The sequence below is a fragment of the Cydia pomonella genome, chromosome 22, assembly GCF_033807575.1.
Source record: "Cydia pomonella isolate Wapato2018A chromosome 22, ilCydPomo1, whole genome shotgun sequence".
Lineage (NCBI taxonomy): Eukaryota > Metazoa > Arthropoda > Insecta > Lepidoptera > Tortricidae > Cydia > Cydia pomonella.
Genome location: NC_084724.1, coordinates 13,727,966 through 13,752,052, shown reverse-complemented (window position 1 = coordinate 13,752,052; position 24,087 = coordinate 13,727,966). Strand labels below are relative to the sequence as shown.

The following is a 24,087-nucleotide window of genomic DNA, read 5'->3' as shown; positions in this document are numbered from 1 at the left end:
AATTTGGAATGATATAAATAATTCATACATTCTCTTACCCACTGTGACTGAAAACGAAGTGGGTTCGTGCTAAGAAACTCTTTAAATTGTGCGTTCAAATAACTACGAGAAATTCACTTTTTTCTTTCCTTTACTCTTTCAAAAGATTTGGTGTAAGACATCATTACGTACTTAAAAGTTTGTTCTAACTTCTCAATAACGATTCGGATACTCCAGCCGAGCCATTTAGCTTGGATCCCTTAAAGTCAGTCAGCTACTGACTAGTGACTACTGCCAAGCAATAGACACACGTCGTCGCCGTAACGTGGGTATGAATCGTCGGGAACAAATAGTTCATGATATATGTTTGTAAGAAAATGATAGGTTTCAAATTCTTAGTTCACCTCTGCTTACCTTAAAATTCAGAACCTAGATTTATGAAATTTCGTACAAGTTTATACACCGTGGGGAGAAACCCGAGAGATTTTATCCACACATTCCTGAGGTAATAAAAAGTGCAAGATGTTATTTGAGTTTTGGTCAAATTCAAAATGTTTTATTTTGTTGAAAACATGTTTTCGCGGTTTCTGCACACGACACATTATTTATTTTTACATCATGGCGAAAAAAATCATAACGAATAAGTAAAGTATTTATTTTACAGATAAAAATGCCGAGTTTCCTTTGAAACTTTAATATCTGTCAGTAGGTATATCTAAACCAAGTCGTATAGTGGCAGTGTCGCTGTAAAAAAGTTTTACAATGAACAGAAAATTTATTAAAATAAAACCGGCCAAGAGCATGTCGGGCCATGCTCAGAGTAGGGTTCCGTAGTTACTCTTCCGTCACAATAAGCTAAACTGGAGCTTAAAGTATGTTAGATTGTTAACCAAGGGATGAACTGTGTAGGTGTACGTCTTTTTACTATGAAGGGGAAATTTTTTGCGATAACTCAAAAACAGCTAAACTGATCATATCCGCTATAGTTTTCATTTAATGTCTTTCTTAAGCTCTACTTTCAAGATTTTTTCATATTTTTTGGACCTATGGTTCAAAAGTCTAACTTTTGGGGGTGGCCACATTTTTTTTTTCCTTCGGAGCGATTATCTCCGAAAATATTCACTTTATCAAAAAATGTTTGTTGAAGACCCCTATTAGTTTTGAAAGACCTTTCCAATGATATCCCACACTGTAGGGTTTAAGCAAAAAAAAAATGTTCACCCCCACTTTACGGGAGGTACCCTAAAATAAATTAAATTTTTAGATTTTATTGTACGACTTTGTCGGCTTTATTGATTTATATATCCATGCCAAATTTCAGCTTTCTAGCACTAACGACCACGGAGCAAAGCCTCGGACAGACAGACAGACAGACGGACATGGCGAAACTATAAGGGTTCCTAGTTGACTACGGAACCCTAAAAAATCATAAGTAAACTTTGAATGACATTTTGGTCTCTAAATGCGGTAAAGAATATACTTTTAAAATCTGTCGGGATTCTCCAGCCCACGGTGTACTATTTTGACGGGCATATTTTGTACCTATTAACGTAAATGAAATATTAAAATTTTGGAATGATTATATTTTTTGAGGCGGTGGTGGCCTAGTAGGTATGATGTCCGACTTTCAATCCGGAGGTCGCAGATGCAAATCCTGGCCAATGACCAACCAACTTACCACCACTTGCTTTTCGGTGAAAGAAACATTGTGAGGAAACTTGCGTCCATCCGCGAAGAAATTCAATGTGACTGGGACTGTTTCATTAATTTCAGTGATTGTACACTTTTGTTTGTGTTTGTCATTCATTCACCGTTACTTCTGTTTTACTCATTTCCTCAAAGGTTAACTGGAAGAGATCCCATACAGGGATAAGTTCGCCTTTGTTGTATTTAATTTACTCTGTAACTGTGTTTTTCGTGTTTTTATTTCTATGTACAATAAAGTATATACATACATACATACATACATACATACTGTACTTGCTCTTTGCTAAATTAAGTTTTTGGACAGTTTTTTTCTCGATTTTGGCCACAGTAGCCTATGGAGACTAACAAGCTACGCTAAGCGGTCTTCGTAGTCTATGGGTGTGGCTATATCACGGGTGTCACATGCGTGTTTCTGACTTATGAAGCAATTGTTTCTACTATGCAACCAAATGAACATTTTGTAAGTTGACAGCAATGCACTTAGTTTGAAACTGCATTAGATTTGATTTTGTTAGGTTGGTAGCCATTAATCGCAGTAACGTTATAGTGATTTTAAAGCACAAGAGCTGTTATGAGGAATAGACAATATAGACTTTTCTTGAAACCTTTTATGTATGTTCTTATATTCGTGTTAATGAATGTATAAATGGCAGATAACAGTAGAGGAGTAGGAAAATGCAATAATTTGTTTTTCATGTTCATTTCCACCGATTTTTTGTTAAATGCTAACAATAGCGAATAAACCTTTCGGTTGAAATTTTTAATCGCAGATATCCCTTGGGACACAAGCCTTACAGACCCAATTTGTAACAATAATAACCGGCCAAGAGCATGTCGGGCCACGCTCAGTGTAGGGTTCCGTAGTTACTCTTCCGTCACAATAAGCCAAACTGGAGCTTAAAGTATAGTAAATTGTTAACCGAGGGATGAAACGGTACCTTTCACCCGAGTTAAACAAATAGGCAAATTTGCATAATCAGTACCTAATTAAAGTAAGTCTTTTTACTATGAAGGGAAAACTTTTTGCGATAACTCAAAAACAGCTAAACTGATCATGTCTGCTATAGTTTTCATTTAATGTCTTTGATCAAAAAATGTTTCTTGAAAACCCCTATTAGTTTTGAAAGACCTTTCCAACGATACCCCACACTCTAGGGTTGAAGCGAAAAAAAAATTTCACCCACACTTTACGTATAGGGGAGGTACCCTAAAAAAAATTACATTTTTAGATTTTATTGTACGACTTTGTCGGCTTTATTGGTTTATATATCCATGCCAAATTTCAGCTTTCTAGCACTAACGACCACGGAGCAAAGCCTCGGACAGACAGACAGACAGACAGACAGACAGACGGACATGGCGAAACTATAAGGGTTCCGTTTTATGCCATTTGGCTACGGAACCCTAAAAAGGATCCGAAATGCTTGGAACATTTCTCACTAAGCTCTTTACAGATTAGGCACTTCCCTTCTAAAAATCTTTACGCAGTTTTTGAATACCGCCTTTAATATTCAGTTTTATTTGGCACGCAACCAAAAGATATTGCGGTCCGTAATAAAATATTACCATTTAAATAAAATTTTATTATTTCATTCCCAGATTTCTTTAATTTCAGGCTTGTTTTTAAGCAACTGCAATATTGTAGCTAAAGCAATACTTAGCAGATTATAGGTAGGTATATTTTCATCCATTAAAATCATTGGTTTATTTTTATCACACTTGCTCGAAAAAGATATTATTTTATGCAGGTATACTATAGTATTTTATGCAACAGTTGTATAAGAAGGGTCATAAAAGGCGAGTGGCGTGAGTTACAATGTGAGCCGGAGCCGAAGGCGTGGGCGAACATTGTAAATGAATACGCCACGAGAATTTTTTGACCTACTTATACAACGTTGCATACAATATTTTTCCTACGAGTCAACAAAAATAAATCTTAATTTAGGTAAACAAATTACAGCAAAAGTATATAGCCAAGACGCGCGAGCATACCTTGTTACGCGCCCGGCCCGCCCCGGGCCGCGGCCGGCCGGTCGGCGACACCTCCTCGTAACTCATGAGGCCCTGGTACTTGCTACTTGCTAAATTAATTTTTTGGACTGTTTTTTCTCAATTTTGGCCACCGTAGCCTACGGAGACTAACAAGCAACGCTAAGCGGTCTTCGTAGTCTATGGGTGTTGCTATATTACGGGTGTCACATGCGTGTTTCTGACTTATGAAGTAATTATTTTTATTATGCAACCAAATGAATATTTTGTAAGTTGGCATCAATGCACTTAGTTTAAAACTGTATTCGTTTTGGTTTTGTTAGGTTGGTAGCCATTAATCGCAGTAACGTTATAGCTTATAAAAGCACAAGAGCTTTTATGAGGAATTGACAATATAGACTTTTCTTGAAATCTTTTATGTATGTTCTTATATTCGTGTTAATGAATGCATAAATGACAGATAACAGTAGAGGAGTAGGAAAAAAGACAAATGCATGTATTGTTCCTGCGGGAGTTATAGGCTTTTTTTATTGTGTCACTAATTCATACGACCCAGTAGGTATTGAGTTTTACTTTTAAAATACTGACGTTTATAATTATTTTTATTGTTTATGTTACAAAATATTTAATTTGATTAATTTAATAGCCGTTTTAAAATATTTTTACATAATTTTCAATCGTGGTTGAACGCCGGATAATAGGTCTCGTGCCTTCGATGCCTGAACCTGTTAAAGAATGTTAATGTGGCAGACGAATGTTTGAAATTGGTTTGGAAAAGTGTCATGAAAAACATTGTGTGTAACTTCAGGGGTAGGAATATTGTAAATTCGAGTTTTTAATGCACTTCAGCCTGCGGCTGTCATGCATCTAAAGACCTCGTTTGCAAAATTTCACTTACCCCCCACATTGCGCAATGTACCAATTAGGGCTTGTGCACAAATCACGTTAGGTTCGATAGAAAATCACGAAAAAATCACGACAGATCATGTTTGGGAAGGGGGAGTAGAAACCTCATGTGTATTTATCTATAGTGAACGAACTAAGAAAAAATATCTACCACATATTTTTCTCGGTTTCATTAAACATAAATCTTCACTTAATGGCACTTCAAATTAGCGAGTCTAAACAAGATTTACACTATACAATACTATTTATCTTAGAATTAGGTCGAATGTTTTTTTTTTAAATACACGTGAGGTTATGTGGGGGAGGGGGGGGGGGGTAGCCAAGAACCTCACCAAATATCACCAAAGGGGGGGGGGGGGGTCAAAAAGTATCCGAAAAAACCTCACGTGATTTGTGCACAAGCCCTTATACAATATTATAATCATAAAAGAAAAACAATAAAAATTCTCGTTCAGGCAAACGAGTATCTTCGTGCAATTAAAGCGCAATAAAATGGAAACAAGCGCTGTTTAAACAGAGGGCAAACAAACTCGCTCTAGGGAGTACATGCTCACTCGAACCAGGAATGTTAAATTACAAAGTGTGCAGGCGCTTTGAGACCAGTACCCCTAGTGTAAATGTTATCGACGTCATAACGTGACGAACGCGTTTGCGTTAAGTCTCATTTTGTATAGGATTTTGAGTTTCCAAAACGTCCCGCTTGGCGCGCTCTTTCTAAATCCAATACAAAATGAGACTAAACGCAAACGCGTACGTCACGTTTCAAAATCGAATTTATTTACACTAGGGGTACTGATATAATGGAATATTAGACTTGTCATTGTTTTGTCTTTATAGTTTAGTCGTAACCTATAACGAATGTTATTAGGGTCGACAGAAAATTTAATGAAGCTTAGCCTCGGTAATAATAAGCTTAAATTTCAGCAAGCAAAAATTTCAGGTTTGATACTATTTTTTATCGCTGACTATACTTTTTTTCCACAGGCAACTAATACTCATCGAGACAATTCTAAAAACCCCAAACACAATTAGATTGCGTTGTTTTATCACAAAGTTTCTATGGCTACCTCCTGTCTCCATCATCAGATCAGCTTGATGGTACCATAATATTGTATTGTCATCCGACTTACATATGTATGCAAATTTTCAACTTCATCGGAAACCGGGAAGTGGGTCAAATTTAACTTGCAAGATTTGTCCCATACATACTAACAGGGCAAGTTAAATAAAAGCTTGTAAAACAATTAAGTGAGGTCTCCTTTTTATAACGATTTACTAGGTCGTTATAGTCTAATAAATATAATAAAGAAATAATGGAACAAAGCAAAAGTAAGGTGCGTTGGGGTAATTTCGAGAGTGGGATAATTTCGGAAATGGCTAATATCTACTAAACCAGACGCACTTTCTACTATCTTTCTACTCCTCGAATGCAATGGTAGAATTAAGATTTCGTATAAAAACTATAATTGCGTACTTTTTTACTTTGCTTTCATTTATTCATTTCGATACGCTGTAGTCAACTATATAAAAAAATCCAATCACGTGCCGCCGCCTCCCATAGAAAAGACTGAACGGTTGGACTTCGCGCGTTTATGTCTTTTGTACTACATTTTTGTCTACTGAGATACTTACCAATTTTCATTAATTATTAAGGATTTATAGTTAAAAAAAATTTTTTTGTGACTCGTAGAAAAGGTATTATATACAGTAATGATATAATCAAGCTTTTCAATCTTGTACCTTACTCAGGCAACTCAGCAAGCTTCGTTGTCTAAGTACGGTACTCGACCGAAAAGTTCTCTATTATATCACTATACTAATACTATTTTCTTACTGTTGCTACGATAGAAACTTCTTCTGGTTTAGTTTACATATATTAGCAATCGTCAATATAAATCTAGCTTCCGTACCCCAATGAACCTTACTTAAATGTATATAATTAAAAAAATGTCAGGTTCACAAGAAACAAGCTCATTGAAATTTTAGATGTTATTTCAAAGTGAATTAGGTGACAACTAATCTACGGGTGACAGGCAAGTTACTGACCTGAAAAGCCAGGGAATCCTGCAAGCAGAATGGTTTAATGATGCATTTGTATGAATTACCCATACCATACCCATACACAGAACAGAAATAAACCACTTTTCCATTCCCGTAAATCGTGGATTAAGGACCTTATAGCCTCATCATAGTTTATACCCACTAGATATAAATAGATCGAAAATTAGGGTCCATATTGGGTTGCATAAAAGTTTCAAGTCATGTCTTTGATACGCATAACAACTTGTGTCATAATCATCATTGCGCATACAAATGAAAAGTCATATTATATTGTGTCATACATTTTTAACATATTTGATGACATACATAGCAGTTGTCATATATTTTTTGTGCATACCTAACGAACCTAACCTAAAATTTTATGCGAATTAAATTTATGACTATAAAAAATATGACATAACTCATTTATGACAAAAACCCAGTTATGCTCAGGAATAATTCTGACTAAAGATTTTATGACTTACAATTTTATGCATAAATTGTTATGACAATTAAAAATATGACAAAAGTTGTTATGCGTCCTTACCCATTTTAGATATTAAAGTTTTGTAACATAAACACTGATATGTACATCCACGGTTTTTCACCGTTAAGCCATTTAGGGTTTACTTTACATTGGACATTTCATACCGTTAGTATTGATAACCAAATTAGCTTGAACCCTAAATGGATCATCAATTAAAGTACACCATACCATGCCTAGTGTCCTTAAATTTCAGAAATAGAAAAGTAGTTTTTATTTTCCATTCAGTGTATAAACCCAAATAGCAAAGCAAAAAAATACACATTGACACAGAAAAATAAGGAGATCCATTATTTTCATAAATAATGTTAATATTTTCTATTTTCATAAATTGGTCATAGGATAAGAAGCTATTATTAATACGGAACTATAGTGAATAAAGAAAATATAGAGCTTCATATTTTCTTTAGATATGTTAAAACATTTCTAATATATGCCATAGCATATTGTAATTATTATTAAAAATATCCGGGAAATCGAGCTTTGCTCGAAAAACATGTAAAAATTCAAAAATTTGCGTTTTCCCGGAGATAAGCCTAGCTCCCCCGAAAACCTCCATACAGCAAATTTAATCAAAATCGATAGATTAGATTAGATTATTTTATATCATGATATAAATTTAAATACGAATTTGCCAATTCAAAATTATAAGAATTCACATCACGATCGTTAAAAACTGGGACTAAACTCCATATTGGGATACCCTCCTCCAATTGAGGGGGGATTTAAATCTTCTCGGGTCAGAGGTGTAGGGTTAGAGCCGGTGTAGCTTTGTAATATGCCTACTTGAATAATAAACTATCTTTATCTTTCATCTTTGCAAAACATAGCTTTAACGAATAAAAAACAAAAAGAAAAAATTAAGTGACACATTTACTAATAGGATTTCATTAAGTATATTCTTCTTAAATAAAAAAAAAAAACAAACAATTATTTTTGGCGAAGTTAACCGAAACTTACATAGGTAACATTTTTTCCTTCTTTTGGACTCAGAAATGCGTTATTAAAATCTTTCGGGTTCCTTTTATTACACCGTGTAAGTATATGTGTATACAAGAATTGCTCGTTCAAAGGTTAAGATACACGCCTATGTGAAAAAATAACAAAAATTATAATTATACAAGGTGGCCAAAAAATATGTGCATTCTCGTTGCCAGGGAGGTTTTGGGATTATACTGAGCAGCTTTTAGTATTGGACCAACCCCGAAATCGCAAAAAAATGTTTTACCCTCCCATAGAAAATTGACCAGCTAAAATGTATGAAACAGCCAGAAATTTTTTCGCGATTTCGGGGTTGGTCCCATACTAAAAGTTGCTCAGTATAATCCCAAAACCTCCGTGGCAACGGGAATGCACATATTTTTTGACACCGTGTATAAGTAATTTCGGAATATGGCGTTTTAATCTAAGTTTTGATTTATTTTATTGATAAACAGTGTAAATAAGTGAATATATTATAATTATATAATCCAAATATACAAAGCCAAAGATAAAAATATTCAGTAAAACATGTAAAGGGCGCTCGCGCGTTCAAGCTACACGCCAGTGAGTAGGTGTTTGTTCAATAAACAGTACCAGTTTGGGTAAACAATTTTAACTCGTAAAAGAATGACTAGAGCGAGCCGCGAGTGGTATGAATTCAACTCTTGCTCAACTAATTTAATATAGTGCGCAGTTTCAAAACTAAATTTTTAATAAACTAAAAACAGGTTTTAGCAATTTAGGCGTTGACGAGAAGATTTTCAATTTACTTTGAATAGACCACTTAAAGTGTTAAATTTTTGAAGATTTTTAGTATTTAAAATCAGCAAATATGCAATGCCCCAGTGCCCCTAGTGTAAATTTATTCGAAAGCGAAACGTGACGTGCGCGTTTGCTTTAAGTCTCATTTTGCATGGGATTTAGAATCAGCGCGCCAAGCGGGACGTTTTGGAAACACAAACCATACAAAATGAGACTTAACGCAAACGCGTACGTCACGTTTCGCTATCGAATCAATTTACACTAGGGCAGTACAGAGCAAAATACAAAATAACTAAACTATAGTGGTTCTGTGAGCTGTAGACCTCGCGTTAAGCTTAGAAAATGTAAAAATGAAAAATACTTAATTCGTTGAGACGTTATCACAGTGAACTCACAATGATCTTAACTTCCATAGATGCTGTTGACGCTTAAGTCCTTTACGGAAAATTCCGCATTTAGAAAAAAATTCTAAAATCTGGATCGACAAAAAATCTATTTAATCATTGATTGTGGTCGCAAATTTCACGAGAGTCGGTTAAGAATTGCGGCCTGTAGAGAGCATCCGGGAACAAAATCAAAATGGCCGAGTCAAGACGCAGACCTTCGCTAAAGCTACGGTCAACAAAAATTTCAAAATAATTGACCAAGCGTTAGCAAATTTCTCCGTTTTAGCTTAAGCAAAAATGCTTTCGTATGTCCGGATGTTCTCCTCTGCAAATCGCATTTTTAACCGATTCTCGGGAAATTTTGCAAGCAGATTCGGTAGTTTAATATAATATTTCAGTCGTTTTTTGTTTTTTTTTTTTTTTGTCTAAATGACGGAAATTGGCCAATTAAACTTAAGATATTGTGAGGTCTTCTTTATTATATGAATATAAGTAAATATTTTTAAGCTTATCGCGAGGTCTACAACTCACAGAGCCACTAGTATTAAAATCAAAATGAAATAAAATGATAATTACTATAAATTGTGAATTTTGATACCTTCTTTGGAAAGTGACCGCTAACGTCCAATTATCTACGCACGAAAAGATTCAGATGGGATTCAACTTTGGCACGCACATTTATAACGACCCCCTTTTATGTTCGCATTGGGCACTCAAGTCACTTCCAATAATTAAGACGGATCGAAGGAGGGTAATCTGAAGTTTTGTTTGACCTCGTATTTGGAATTTTCGCTATGAGCACAGAGGTTAGAATATAATGGTGGTGTATAAGCGAATCATACTCCTGAATGGATCGAGTGCTCGCTGTAATTAGGTATTGACATATCTGTGACACTGATAATGAAAGAAGTGGTTGCCAATTTATTTTTAGAAGATATACCTATTTTAGTCATGCAGATCTTAGGAGATTAGATTATTATATAGATTTGGCGCTCAGACAACATCCCAGGACACTCGGAGTCCCACCAGCTATGCACTACGCCTACTGGACAGAACAACTGTAAGTCGATTTATATTCTGGGTTTGGCACGTTCAGTGTCATTTCCGACCCAGTTTCATATTTCTTGTTTGGTAATTATGTGTATGGTTTTTCATAAGTTTGTCTCCTAGGGCTAGCAGCGAAGCGTCGCACAACGCCATCTATCCACGCGAACGCGTCAACCGAGGGGCAGCTGCGCTCGCGCCGCAAGGCCGCCAAGATGCTCGTGGCTGTCGTCGTCATGTTTGCCGTCTGCTACTTCCCCGTGCATCTTATTTCAGTCCTTAGGTGAGTTTTAATATGATCTTGAATTTTTTCTTGTGTAATAGACGTCAAAATGTTTATACTTACTACATAATTTTAGCTAATACCTACATTCCACTATGCACAACGCATTATACACTTGGCCAATTTTTTTTTTTATAAATGTATAAATATTATAGGACATTATTACACAAATTGACTAAGTCTCACAGTAGCTCAATAAGGCTTGTGTTGAGGGTACTTAGACAACGATATATATAATATATAAATATTTATAAATACTTAAATACATAGAAAACACCCATGACTAAGGAAAAAATATCCATGCTCATCACACGAATAAATGCCCTTACCAGGATTTGGACCCGGGACCATCAGCTTCGCCTACGACAACCTACAGGGTCACTACCCACTAGGCCAAACCGGTCGTCTTAACTAGGTTACGTTACCGTCTTAGATTATACTTAGGTACAGTCAGCATCAAAAGTAGCGGATCAAACAACGCTTCTAAAGTTTCTACCATTCTGGAACAGCTTAACAAAAGTGATGGTTCTATATGTAGAACAATTTAGACTCTAAAATATATACTTCTGGATGTGAATTTTACAGATTTACCTACATTTAGAAAATTTTTTCGGAATATCAGATGCTTTTGATGCTGACTGTGCCTATCGCGTCGAACGATGATTCTTATGGAAGTTAATTTCTATACGGAGTAGCCGTCTTGTGAAATCATCGGGTGAGAATACGTGTGTGTTATACGCCACTTGCAGTGGTTTGGAGGAGAGCGAAACGTGGCAAAAAAAAAATTGTTTTTAAGTTGTATATTTAGGAAATGTTCAACTTATTTATCATTAAGGCATATACATTTATATACTATTAATTAATTTAATTTGTGTAATAATGTCGCATAATATTTATTTATTTATTTTTTACTACATATTTATAGTGCCCCAAAAATATGTTTAATATACTGGTAATATTAAAAAGCATTTTTATTATTGCTTTATAAGTTTTTGATAGGTTATTTTTTATATTTATTAAAAAAGGGTTTTTACAGTACATATGGGGCTACTTTATAGCACTAGTGCGAGAAGTAGCATATTATGTTACTGTGTCGAACATTTAAAGGGCCATATGTACTGTAAAACGTTGTACGATACATGTGCGAATAGGTAATTCGCAACTCGTGTCGATTTAAAACACTCCCTTCGGTCGTGTTTTAATTTATCGCCACTCGTTTCGAATTTCCTATTTTTCGCACTTGTATCGTAATGTACTATTAAGCAATTGAAAATGTTACCCTTAGGACTTATTGTGACAAAGCTAAACAAATCAACTCTTATGATCTACGCTTAATACCTAGGTTAACAATTTCATATATTTTCACCGTTTTTAGGGTTCCGTAGCCAAATGGCAAAAAACGGAACCCTTATAGATTCGTCATGTCCGTCTGTCTGTCCGATTCTGTCACAGCCACTTTTTTCCGAAACTATAAAAGCTATACTGTTCAAACTTGGTAAGTAGATGTATTCTATGAACCGCATTATGATGTTTACACAAAAATAGAAAAAAAACAATAAATTTTGGGGGTTCCCCATACTTAGAACTGAAACTCAAAAAATCTTTTTTCATCAAACCCATACGTGTGGGGTATCTATGGATAGGTCTTTAAAAATGATATTGAGGTTTCTCATATCATTTTTTTCTAAACTGAATAGTTTGCGCGAGAGACACTTCCAAAGTGGTAAAAAGTGTGTCCCCCCCCCCGTAACTTCTAAAATAACAGAATGAAAAATCTAAAAAAAATATATGATATAGATTCCCATGCAAACTTCCACCGAAAATTGGTTTGAACGAGATCTAGTAAGTAGTTTTTTTTTAATACGTCATAAAAATTTAAAAAAAAATTTTTTTTCATCAAACCCATACGTGTGGGGTATCTATGGATAGGTCTTCAAAAATGATATTTAGGTTTCTAATATCATTTTTTTCTAAACTGAATAGTTTGCGCGAGAGACACTTCCAAAGTGAAAAAATGTGTGTCCCCCCCCCTGTAACTTCTAAAATAACAGAATGAAAAATCTAAAAAAAATATATGATATACATTACCATGCAAACTTCCACCGAAAATTGGTTTGAACGAGATCTAGTGAGTAGTTTTTTTTTAATACGTCATAAAATTAAAAAAAAATTTTTTTCATCAAACCCATACGTGTGGGGTATCTATGGATAGGTCTTCAAAAATGATATTTAGGTTCCTAATATCATTTTTTTCGAAACTGAATAGTTTGCGTGAGAGACACTTCCAAAGTGGTAAAATGTTGAACAAGATCTAGTAAGTAGATTTTTTTTAATACGTCTTAAATGGTACGGAACCCTTCATGCGCGAGTCCGACTCGCACTTGGCCGCTTTTTTTGATTACGGGAAGGCTAAAATTAAGTTAACTTCACCTATGTCATAAATTACAGTTGTATTTTTGCATGAAATTTATCCTTTCGGCCTCGTTTCGGATAATCGTTTGATAGGTATATAAATATTTAAAGTACAATGTGTCATGACACAAAGTTTTGGATATATCACAACTTTTGACATAATGTTCTGTTAACAGAGTGTAAATTAGCCTAGTAAAATGCGGATATGGCACAATATTTCTGAAAACTATATTTTTCAAGCCGATTGGTGTCAATTATAGCATATTTTTTGTTATTTTAGAAATCATTAAAAAACGATTTTGCTCAAAAATGAATATGGCACAAACGTATTCTCAGCCGACGAAATGTGCGGATATTTTTTTTTTGAAGTTAAGCACATTAATCTATTCAGAAATGCAGAATGTTTTTTAAATATTTTATATAATGTTTTTTAAATAAAATAAAATCATAAGAAACTTGAAGAACCTGTCATAGAGACTATTATTCGACACGAGATGTATAGAAACTGAAAAGGAAATTGTTAGGTACATTATAACACAAACATATTAACGCTTAGGAGTAATGAAAATGAATGGAATGAAATTGTTTATGTGTGGAGTGTATTTTACACAGTGTTCATTGTTATTTTATATAAGTTTATGGATAAATAATACCTCTGTATTTATCGGCCAAATAATGAACCCCAACTAGTTCTTATTCTTACTAGCCCAAGCGTACATTTTAATAAATTATAATTTCATTCCGGGTCAGAAGGCATTCGCCGATAAAGTTACCCCTACAAATGGTTACATCTACATCTGAAAAGATTCGGTTTATGAAAAGCAAGGAAATGTGGAAAAAGATTACGGCTGAGCCCGCTCAAATCGCATTCAATATCGGAATGGGAATCGGAATCGGATGGGTCGAACTTATTTTCGCTGTCGTGTTTCGGACCACTCTGTCACGCGTGTATTTCTGTATTTTATCAAATAGTCAGTCTTGTCTTGAATTTCAATGTATTCTTTATTCAAATAGGCCTAGCAACAAGCACTTTTAAATCATCAAATTTTACAAATATCATCTTAATCTAAATATCAGAGCAATTTATTGATGCAGTTATTATTGTTCTAAAAAAAATCGAATGTAAGTCTTTTTACCTGTAGATTACATTTACCATGAGTTAATTAAAACTTAATTTCATCTCATACAAAAAAACTACACTCAGTCATATTTTTTGGGGACAAAAAACAAGACAACGAAAATAATTTTGTCCAGGTACATTAAATAATCCCATAAGACTATGGATATGTCTATCTGTATATTAAGTCGAGGATTTAAAAATTGTCACACGTGTAGGTCGGTATATATTTTATTTCATCTGCACTACCGCGTGCCCCCGCCAAAACGAGCAAAGCGAAGCGCAAGGGCACTACTTTTCTCGAAGCGCTTCGTCGTTGTTTTTAACCCTCATAACTTGGGTTTGGATTATTCCAGATAAACAAAATTCCCGGGATTTAATGTCAATAGTGGAATTATTAAGCATAAAAAAATTCAATTGCATAGCTCTCATACTTTAGATTTTATTCATATCTAAAAAAACCCGATCGACGAATCACTGATTCACTCACTCACTCACTCACTGATGATCATCAGAACCCTTAGGGTACTTCCTGAAGGCCTAGGAAGCTGATATTTGATATGTAGGATAGTTACTATAATAAATATTGTATACTTAATAAAAAATAATAAATAGTGAATATTTTTCACCTTACCCCATGTGACAGTAGCGAAACGGCCAAGCCATATTATGTTGACTAAGGAGTAGAGTTTGTGAAGTCAGGGCTTGTAGAGTTAGAAGCTTGGCTCTACAAGAAATCTGATCTGAACTTTTTGACAGTGTGAGCCATGGTCTCGTCTTGGCTACATTTTACATGAAAAACTTGGCTACAAATTACAGTTTTTGATGGTTCAGTTTACATGATATAAACCGTTTAAATGTTTTATTTTTACAAATAAATATTTATAAAACGTATGTTCCTATAATCGCTTACGTAGACTGGAAGACTGTCCAGTAAATAAATGAAGTATTTACTTAATCTCAATAAAGCGCCGGTAGCTTTATAGATAGGTAGGTAAGGTGCGAGTTTAAAAAGAAGTCCTGGGTTAGAAATCTGAATACGAGCTTTTTGGAGCTGATCGAAATTCCGTTTGATATTTACTAGACCCTTTCGATAAACCGAAAACATCGTGAGGAATCCGGACTTCTCCGTATAAGTCCTAGTTTTTCCTCTGGGGTAGAAGGAAAGATGGAAGTCGATTTCATAGAAAATTAGTCGAGTAATTTTTAGGATATAACTGGAAAAGCGTTTAGATCAAGAGTACGTTGAACAGTGAATAAATTCCTCAGCCAAAGTCAGATTTAAACAATATGGAAATAATAACTATACCGATATCGACATTACTCGCTTACACTATGCAGCAATACTCACCACTCATGAAGTTATATATGAGGGGATTGACCGCGGAGTTGGCGTAGCACATGACGTGCGAGATGAGCGCGATGCACGTGATGACGTCACTCTGCTGCACGTTGAATGCCACTCTGTAGACAAAGTTGTTTACAATTTTACGGCGCTTAACACATTCACAGCCGAGAATATATATGTGTGTTCATTTTGAACGGGAAACGGGCGCCCGGCACCGAAAGTAAGTTCTGTACCCCTAGTGTACATTTTATCGACATCATGACGTGACGAACGCGTTTGCGTTAAGTCTCATTTTGTATAGGATTTTGAGTTTCCAAAACGTCTCGCTTGGCGCGCTCTTTCTAAATCCAATACAAAATGAGACTAAACGCAAACGCGTACGTCACGTTTCAAAATCGAATTTATTTACACTAGGGGTACAGTACCTAATTTCAAACTATCCAAAAGATATCGGCAGGGGAGTTTGAGGTTAATGATTATAATCATCAAGCAAACCCGTTTTCAAACGACTACTTCGCACGCATCTTCTGTCAGAAGAACTTAAATAAGGTTCACCTTCATGTATAAATATGTACATAATTAAATGTATTAGTCTATCTTTTATACATTATATAAGTAGTAGTATTTAACTATTTATATATTTATAATATTATTTGACTTCACGTTAAATTTTTTCCTTATTATTTGTTATTATTTTTTCCTGCACCAACATACACAAATGTCTCTGTTTGACCCAATGGTTGACTGGTAGAGAATGCCTTTTGGCATTAAGTTCGCCATTTGTACATGTTTCTTTATGTGTGCAATAAAGTTTAAATAAATAAATAAATAATCATAGCTACACAGAGTAATAATCGCAAAAACAGTATAGAATGAATGAATGAGTGAACGTGACTTAAATGATGTTAAGCAAAAAAAAAAATCTTTAGACTTTTCGGTTCACCTTGCAGTTGGTGGTTCCACTTGCTATCGGTACGAAAAATGAGTACCAATTTCAAAAACTCCCTGTCATTGCATGATTTTGTTGTTGTGTGCGTGACTTCAACTCACTAGAGTTAGTATAGCTATGCCTAGTGCCCACTCGTGTTACACTAAGCATACAAATATAGATAATAACTACGGTAACTTTAATTCCATTTGCTAAATATAAATATAATTTCCACGGTTAAACCACACTTCTAAAGGCACCCAAGATATTGAAAACATAGATCATTATAGCTTATTGATACTTAATAAAATACTCGTGTAACTTAATTGCTTTAAAATTAATTGGACATTAATTTTATAAATCAGGCGTTACTTTGCGGAAATCCGTATTAATTAAATCGGACATTAGATAAAGCTGCTCTGAATTCGTAACCATAACACTTAGTTGTTATTAAGCTAAGCTAATTTCACAGAAACACCAAAAATATTCAGACTTTAATAGCCTACAGCAATAATTTTCATTGCAATCTCACCACCAAAGCTTTTTGGCAGAGAGTGTGCGCAATTCGCTATAATTAAAACTTCACGCCTCGGCGTAGCTTTAAAATTTTTATGATTTTTAGATAGGAGAAGCGTTTTCATAAACTGTAATTTTGTTATTACGTACATGAGTGCTAGATGCTTTTTGGAAAGGAATTTACTCAGGCGAATAGACAAAAGACAATATCTCGTTAGTGTTGAAAAGATTGAAGTACTAACTCATTAGCGGTATTTTAATTATGTTTGTTAGTGTACGTTTTAAAGTGAGGTGTATAAACCTGGACAAAATGCAGTTAATTTACAAGTGGTTTAATTATACCCATACAAAAATATTTGATTAAGGTGGTTCGATTTTCATACAAAAAACAATCGCTATTAATTAATTAATTACACAATATTATTACATAAATAGTGGCGCATCTATCTACTTTCGAATATTCATTTGCGCTAAATTAATAGAAAAACTTTGTTTCATACAGAAATCATGCAATAATCAACGTTATATTTTTATAAATTTTACTCATGTGTGTGTGACAAATGTCGTGTACAAATACATTGCGGCGTTGCCACTCCATGCCTCGGCCGGCCATCGGCGCGACGTTGCGATGTTTGACGCGTTTATAGCTGACTTTGTCGACACTGACACTCAGTGTGACCAGGCGTACGATAATTGTCGTACATGTACGATAATTTGGGCCCCGGTATGACGTAATGTTCCAAAGAGCATTATCGTACACTAAAGTACTATACTTTGCCCTTGGATGATGCCACCTTAAAACTCTAGTAATTTGAAGCAAAATATGACACTTTCTCTCAGAAATAGGCTAAAATTAGTATCTTTTGGGTGTTCGGCTCCTTGGTGTAAGTTTAAAGTTTAAAATGTCACAATTTCCTGTATACCGTTTGAGTCTATCCCAAAAATACACAAACATAAACAGATTTTTTGCGCTATTTAGACGAAAATTGTCTTTTTTTTATTATTAATTGGAAATTTAAGCTTATTTTGCTAGACATTTTTAGGGGCTGCCTTTTTGATTGGCGTACGATATTTTTTTCAACGGTACAATAATATTGACACTCAAGTACGATAATTCTCTTCCGCTCACCTGGCAACACTGCTGAAACTTGACAGGACTTGGGGGCCTACCGCGAAAACCTAAATTCGCAAATTGCGGGGATCTTTCTTTTACTCTCACTAAGACGTAATTAGAGTGACAGAGAAAAATGCCCGAAATTGACGAATTTCGATTTTCCCGGTAGCCGCTCTGGTGCTTGAGGTACTTGATAGAAAACAACGCTGCCGCATGTTCTGAATTGTGATTTTATGTGTTTTTGGATTGAAAATGATAGCAACGTCTAAATCAAGTTACAAAAATCATCGATATTCTGGTCCGCGAAAAACCAGGAAAAGTGTAACTGTAATTGGAGTCTACAAAAATGACCAATTCATAGAAAATATGACCTAGAAACTAGTTCACTTTTATAAAACTCAATTTTGCCCGAGATTGTACTTAGGCGAATACCTAAGGGAGCTAAGTGTATTGATCTTGAATAATTAGTTGGCTAATACATATATGACTCCAACATGATATGGACATTTACATCATAACTATTATACTTAGTTGGTTACTAAGTTCTGTTACTCGATTTCTTTCTTTCTTCCTAGCGTTGTCCCAGCATATTGCCACGGCTCAATGGAGCTTGGGGTCCGCTTTGACAACTAATCCCAAGATTTGGCGTAGGCACTAGTTTTTACGAAAGCCACTGCCATCTGACCTTCCAACCCAGAGGGTAAAACTAAGCCTTTTTGGGATTAGTCCAGTTTCCTCACGATGTTTTCCTTCACCGAAAAGCGACTGGTAAATATCAAATGATGTCTGTTCTGAAGTTCTGTTACTCGATTTGCAACCTCTTTATTTCCGTTAAAACAAATGCTACCGAAAAAATAAAAAATGACATAATGTGGTGGATTTGTGAGCTATAATTATATACCACACATAACGCTTATCTCGTCGTATCTATAATGAATTGGGGCCTAAAAGAGAATCGTATTCCAATTTTTTGAAACGCTTGTATTACTTTCTATATTAACTAAAAGTTGCCTTAAAATTCAGCTTTTATACTAAAAACGGCTTTAAATATGTTAAATTAACAAAATATATTTTGACAGATGCTTTCGCGCCCAAGACGCTCTTTGAAAATTGTTGACGTCACAGTTTATGGTTTGACACATAACTACATACATACGTAGAAGATACGAACTGTCAACTGATATTTGTCATTTGTTGTTAATCGCCTAACTGTCAACAGTGTCAATCGGAGAGTTGTGACGTCATCAGAATCTTCAATGACGTTTCGAGTTTGGTCACGTGATGTGTGCCAAAAGTTATTTTAAATTCAATTTTTATAAAAATATGGTCATTACAGGTCCCCTAAAAGCAGTTTAACATGTTCTTATAATCCAAAAGAATTTATTGGGATACAATTATGCCCTAAGATTTGTAGATGGAAACAACCCTATTGCGTTGCACAAATGTGGGCACCCGCCAAACATGATTTTGGGTGTGTCATACTCAGGGCTAGCACAGATTCATTTCTGTGAAAAAAGTGTGAAAACCGGAAACTGGAAACCGTTCTCGAACCAATAGTGAAGCCCTTAAGCCACACCCTATTTCAAAACCAGCCATGGATCTTTGAACAGGACTCAGCTCCTGCACATAAGGCAAAAACAACTCAAGCCTGGTTTCGAAGGAACAAAATTGACTTTATTGCCCACGAAGACTGGCCGCCCTCCAGCCCGGACCTTAAGCCCCTGGATTATGCCATATAGCAGGTTATTGAGGAGAAAGCCTGTGCTAAACCCCACACAAATCTTAACTCCCTCAAGCGGGCCATAGTTAAGACAGTGACGGAATTAGACATGACAATCGTGCGTGCCGCTATTGATGACTGGCCTCGTCGTTTGAGGGCCTGTGTCAAAGCCAGAGGAGGCGATTTTGAATGATATTGTCATATGTAATTCCTGATTTTGTGTACTTCATTTTAATATATACTTTTTTAAACTTTCGTTGGTATATTTTATGTAGATAAAGATTATTGCAGTAACAGAATTTAATAACCAACTAGGTAGAAAATAAATTGGATATGATGTGATCCGTTGAATGAAATTGACAATAAATAAAATAAATAAATAATTTTCTATCTCTAGGCATTGTGTGAAACTTCTAGTTGTGTCAAAATATCGGGAAATCAATAATATAAACAAACATGGTAAATATCTCATTTCTTTTTATAATGGTTATAAATAGAAGGCCATGCAATTATGTAACTCACTGTAATTTAATTTAATGTATCGTAAAAAAATGTTTTAATTATTCTACTGTAAAATAGTACCTACTTTTTTAAAGGCTGGGCAGTAAGGGATTGCTTTAATTTTAGAACAAAACAGCGTTTTTTTTTTTTTTAAATACCGGAAAATCTGACTTACAAATTTAGACTTTCTTAGGTTCATTCTACTTAGAATCTTCTCCACCCTAGCATTAAAAAAAGATATCCTAAAATATCCATACCATTACGTCACATTTTAGTGTGAAAGAAATTACAATGTAAAACTAAAATTTCAATACAAATTTTCGGGTTTTTTTAGCACGAGGATTGATTATGCTAGTGATTCTGAGTTGGAAGAACCCAAAAATATCATGATGTGTGAGAATCAGATTTTTAATATTTTCATGGAAAACGCTCATATTTCTCATAAAATAATTTAATAATAATAGGTACTTGATAATACTGATAACAAAAAATTTTCTAATGAGTCTCGAACCCACATCCTATTGCATGTATTTCCACGTACATACCGCAACGCCATTGAAGCTTACTCACGCTGTGCCAAATTGTCTACTATATGGATCCCAGTAAGACTGTTTCAATGTGTGAGTGATACTTAGAAATAGAGTCAAGAAACATTCTGTCGACATTAAGGGGTAGTTTTTGTACAATGAAGTGTTCAATGTTTGTTGTAATAGTTCAATATTTATTTAAAGAGTGCGCTAAATATAATTTACAGTATAGAAATACCAAGACTACTCCACAAAAAAATTAAAACTCAAAATTTGCAATTGTGGCGCCATCTAGTGAGGTTTAAGCTTTGGGTAACCTAGTCGAACCACCTTAATAATTTCTTGTTAAGTGTGTCTACACAATAAGGATTCTGTAAATTATTTAATATAATAATACAAATTTTTGACGACCGGTCTGGCCTAGTGGGTAGTGACCCTGCCTATGAAGCTGATGGTCCCGGGTTCAAATCCTGGTAAGAGCATATATTTGTGTGATGAACACGGATATTTGTTTCTTAGTGTATTCTATGTATTTAAGTATTTATAATTATATATTATATATATCGTTGTCTATTTCCTTACAACACAAGCCTTATTGAGCTTACTGTGAGACTTAGTCAATTTTTGTAATAATGTCCTATAATATTTATACATTTATAAAAAAAAAAATTGGCCAAGTGTATAATGCGTTGTGCACAGTGGAATGTAGGTATTAGCTAAAATTATGTAGTAGGTATAAACATTTTGACGTATATTACACAAGAAATCATTGAAGATCATATTAAAACTCACCTAAGGACTGAAATAAGATGCACGGGGAAGTAGCAGACGGCAAACATGACGACGACAGCCACGAGCATCTTGGCGGCCTTGCGGCGCGAGCGCAGCTGCCCCTCGGTTGACGCGTTCGCGTGGATAGATGGCGTTGTGCGACGCTTCGCTGCTAGCCCTAGGAGACAAACTTATGAAAAACCATACACATAATTACCAAACAAGAAATATGAAACTGGGTCGGAAATGACACTGAACGTGCCAAACCCAGAATATAAATCGACTTACAGTTGTTTTGTCCAGTAGGCGTAGTGCATAGCTGGTGGGACTCCGAGTGTCCTGGGATGTTGTCTGAGCGCCACAACACCCTCACGATTTGGCAGTATGCGATCATCATCAGGAATAACGGAAGCCTGCAACAACATGGAAGCTAGTACTTAAATACATCTTAAGGAACTGTACCTAATGTAAGATTGGCATGCTAATAGTGATCAAAAATGGAGAGGCTTTTTCGGGTATTTGGGGGGAGGTGCTATCTATTTTATTAATTGAACGTAGGGCCACCTCACCCTAGCGTCTACCGAGCGTCGGCATCTAGTCAACTCTATGGCTGCTGCTGGATGCGACGTTGGCGCAACTGTGCAGCGACGCCATTTTCCATATCACTGACAAGACGCTAGTTATTAGGGTTGTACAGTAGAATAAAACAGTTTCCTGCAAATCTGTGTATATACTTTGTTGAATGGCATGAGTGGAAGGTCAGGGACCTTATACTATTAAGAATGACTCACATTTGAACGGTTCGGGAGTCCGGGCCGAGGCGTTTGACTTATTATCGTATAGAAAGCACCATGTGGTCACTGATCACCCGGACGGTTCTAGCCTGAGTCATCGTTTACTTAGTTAGCAACAATATCTGCGGTGGCATCATGGTTCCATTTTTATCGCTTGTCACTATGCCCGTCACTTTCGCGCTTACATGTTAGAACGTGACAGGCATGGTGACAAATGATAAAGAGCCGACCATCTTAGCCCTACTGGAGTTGAATTGATGTGGTAAATTTACTCCCTATTTTGTAACTACTTTATTTTTTATCTAAACGTTTTATAAGTAAATAATATATAGAGATAAACATCGCTTGTGAGGATGAAACATCATATTTTTCGGTTTCAGTAATATTATATTACGAATCAAAGGACATTATTACACGATATTAAATAATAAATTTACCAAATCAGCTCGAAATTGTTCGTGATAATATGGATTACTTGTAAAAGAATAACTATTCCATTATGTAATAACATATTTGTTGGGTATAAAAAACGGCGCATTGGGTTTAATTATTAAAAAGTAAACCAAATTAGAACGGAGGAGTTATCTTAAGAAAACGAAATACTTAGGCTATTTTTTCTGCCACTTAGACCTGTAAGAGTTTCATATGCAAAACAAGAGTAAGTTTGTTGATTTACTTTGAGATTAAAATTGGGTCCATTTACCATTATTTTATTTTTTACATCCCTCTGCGAGCGACTTAACAGTATAAGCAATTTACTTATGGTATACTTACGTGTAAAGAAATACCGCCTTTATTATGCTCCAATTAAGTTCAGATTCATCTGACCACTTCGCTGAGCACTGCATGAAGTACTGCTTATGCATGTCAAATCTCAGCGGTCGAGAGAGCATCTTCACTTGTAAAACAGCTAGTTCTGGCACATCTGCAAAAACAGTTTCTTTCAATACAAGTTTGGGTCTATTTGTGTGATGTGGTCGCGTTTTTCCCGTTGAAAAATTCATTTTGTCTCTTTCCGATTGCATCATCCAATCGGCTCTGTGTGTGTATTAGTGCATCATCGAAATTATGAAAATACCTCGTGTTTCTACTTAGGCAGCATGTCATCGAACGACCCTTACAGAAGGAAAATAATTCTCGGATTTCTACCCAGTCAGCGAGAAGTGGTTCAATTAATAAGTATTGAATCAAATAAATTTCAGTACTTTGAAAAACGATACAAAGAAATAAAATAAATACTGGAAGTTAAATAAAAGCGTGTAAAATAACATAAAATAGTCTGCAAAATTAATTTAGCTTCTACATTTTTAACGAGAAACTTGCATTTCAAGAAAGTTTTGCGCTGTCAACCGTTTATTATGAAGGAGCATTTCACTTGCTTCCCAAACATCCAAAACAGACGCTTGGCTTACAGCAAAAGTTAGCGCAGTTATCGAAATGTAGGTTCCTAGGGGAATCTCCAAACTTTCATAATGAATTTCTAGTGAATTTGAATATTTGGTTGGTTCTGGATATTTCCCTCTCGTAGTGATGGCTTGATTTAAACACTTCTCCGTCTTGTTTTAAATGTTCACGTTCAGTAAGTATAATAACGAAATCGGGTAAGGATTTATGGTAAGTTTTAAATTCGAACGGTCAATCCATCTCGTCAAAGATCGATGTAGCAGGTTATGTATTAATTTTGCATTAAACAGAAACGTCTCCAAACGATACCACGA

The 24,087-nt window shown here is 35.2% G+C and overlaps 3 protein-coding genes across 4 annotated transcripts in view; 2 read left to right on the top strand and 1 right to left on the bottom strand.

The window, feature by feature from the left end:
- The window catches only part of LOC133530376 (orexin/Hypocretin receptor type 1-like), a 162,810-nt gene that overhangs the window by 1,392 nt on the left and 137,331 nt on the right, over window positions 1-24,087 (bottom strand). For both annotated transcript variants that reach the window (XM_061868288.1, XM_061868289.1), the window contains 4 exons: window positions 23,144-23,294; window positions 21,864-21,988; window positions 21,597-21,753; window positions 15,502-15,614 (listed from right to left, as the gene is read on the bottom strand). In XM_061868288.1, coding sequence (XP_061724272.1) covers window positions 15,502-15,614; window positions 21,597-21,753; window positions 21,864-21,988; window positions 23,144-23,294 — 546 coding nt within the window. The remainder of the gene's footprint in view (window positions 1-15,501; window positions 15,615-21,596; window positions 21,754-21,863; window positions 21,989-23,143; window positions 23,295-24,087) is intronic.
- LOC133530373 (uncharacterized) overlaps window positions 1-24,087 on the top strand; it is a 211,178-nt gene that overhangs the window by 66,734 nt on the left and 120,357 nt on the right. The window lies entirely within an intron of this gene.
- On the top strand, window positions 10,089-11,521 carry LOC133530392 (orexin receptor type 2-like). The gene is made up of 3 exons (XM_061868304.1): window positions 10,089-10,100; window positions 10,279-10,354; window positions 10,465-11,521. Exons 1-3 carry the CDS (start codon window positions 10,089-10,091, stop codon window positions 10,623-10,625), a joined length of 249 nt encoding a protein of 82 aa, XP_061724288.1. The 3' UTR covers window positions 10,626-11,521.

What these genes read in the sequence shown, in the direction of transcription:
- LOC133530392 (XM_061868304.1), top strand. An exon ending in GCCTACTGGACAGAACAACT is followed by an intron (nt 10,355 to 10,464) that starts GTAAGTCGATTT and finishes TTTGTCTCCTAG; the next exon opens with GGCTAGCAGCGAAGCGTCGC.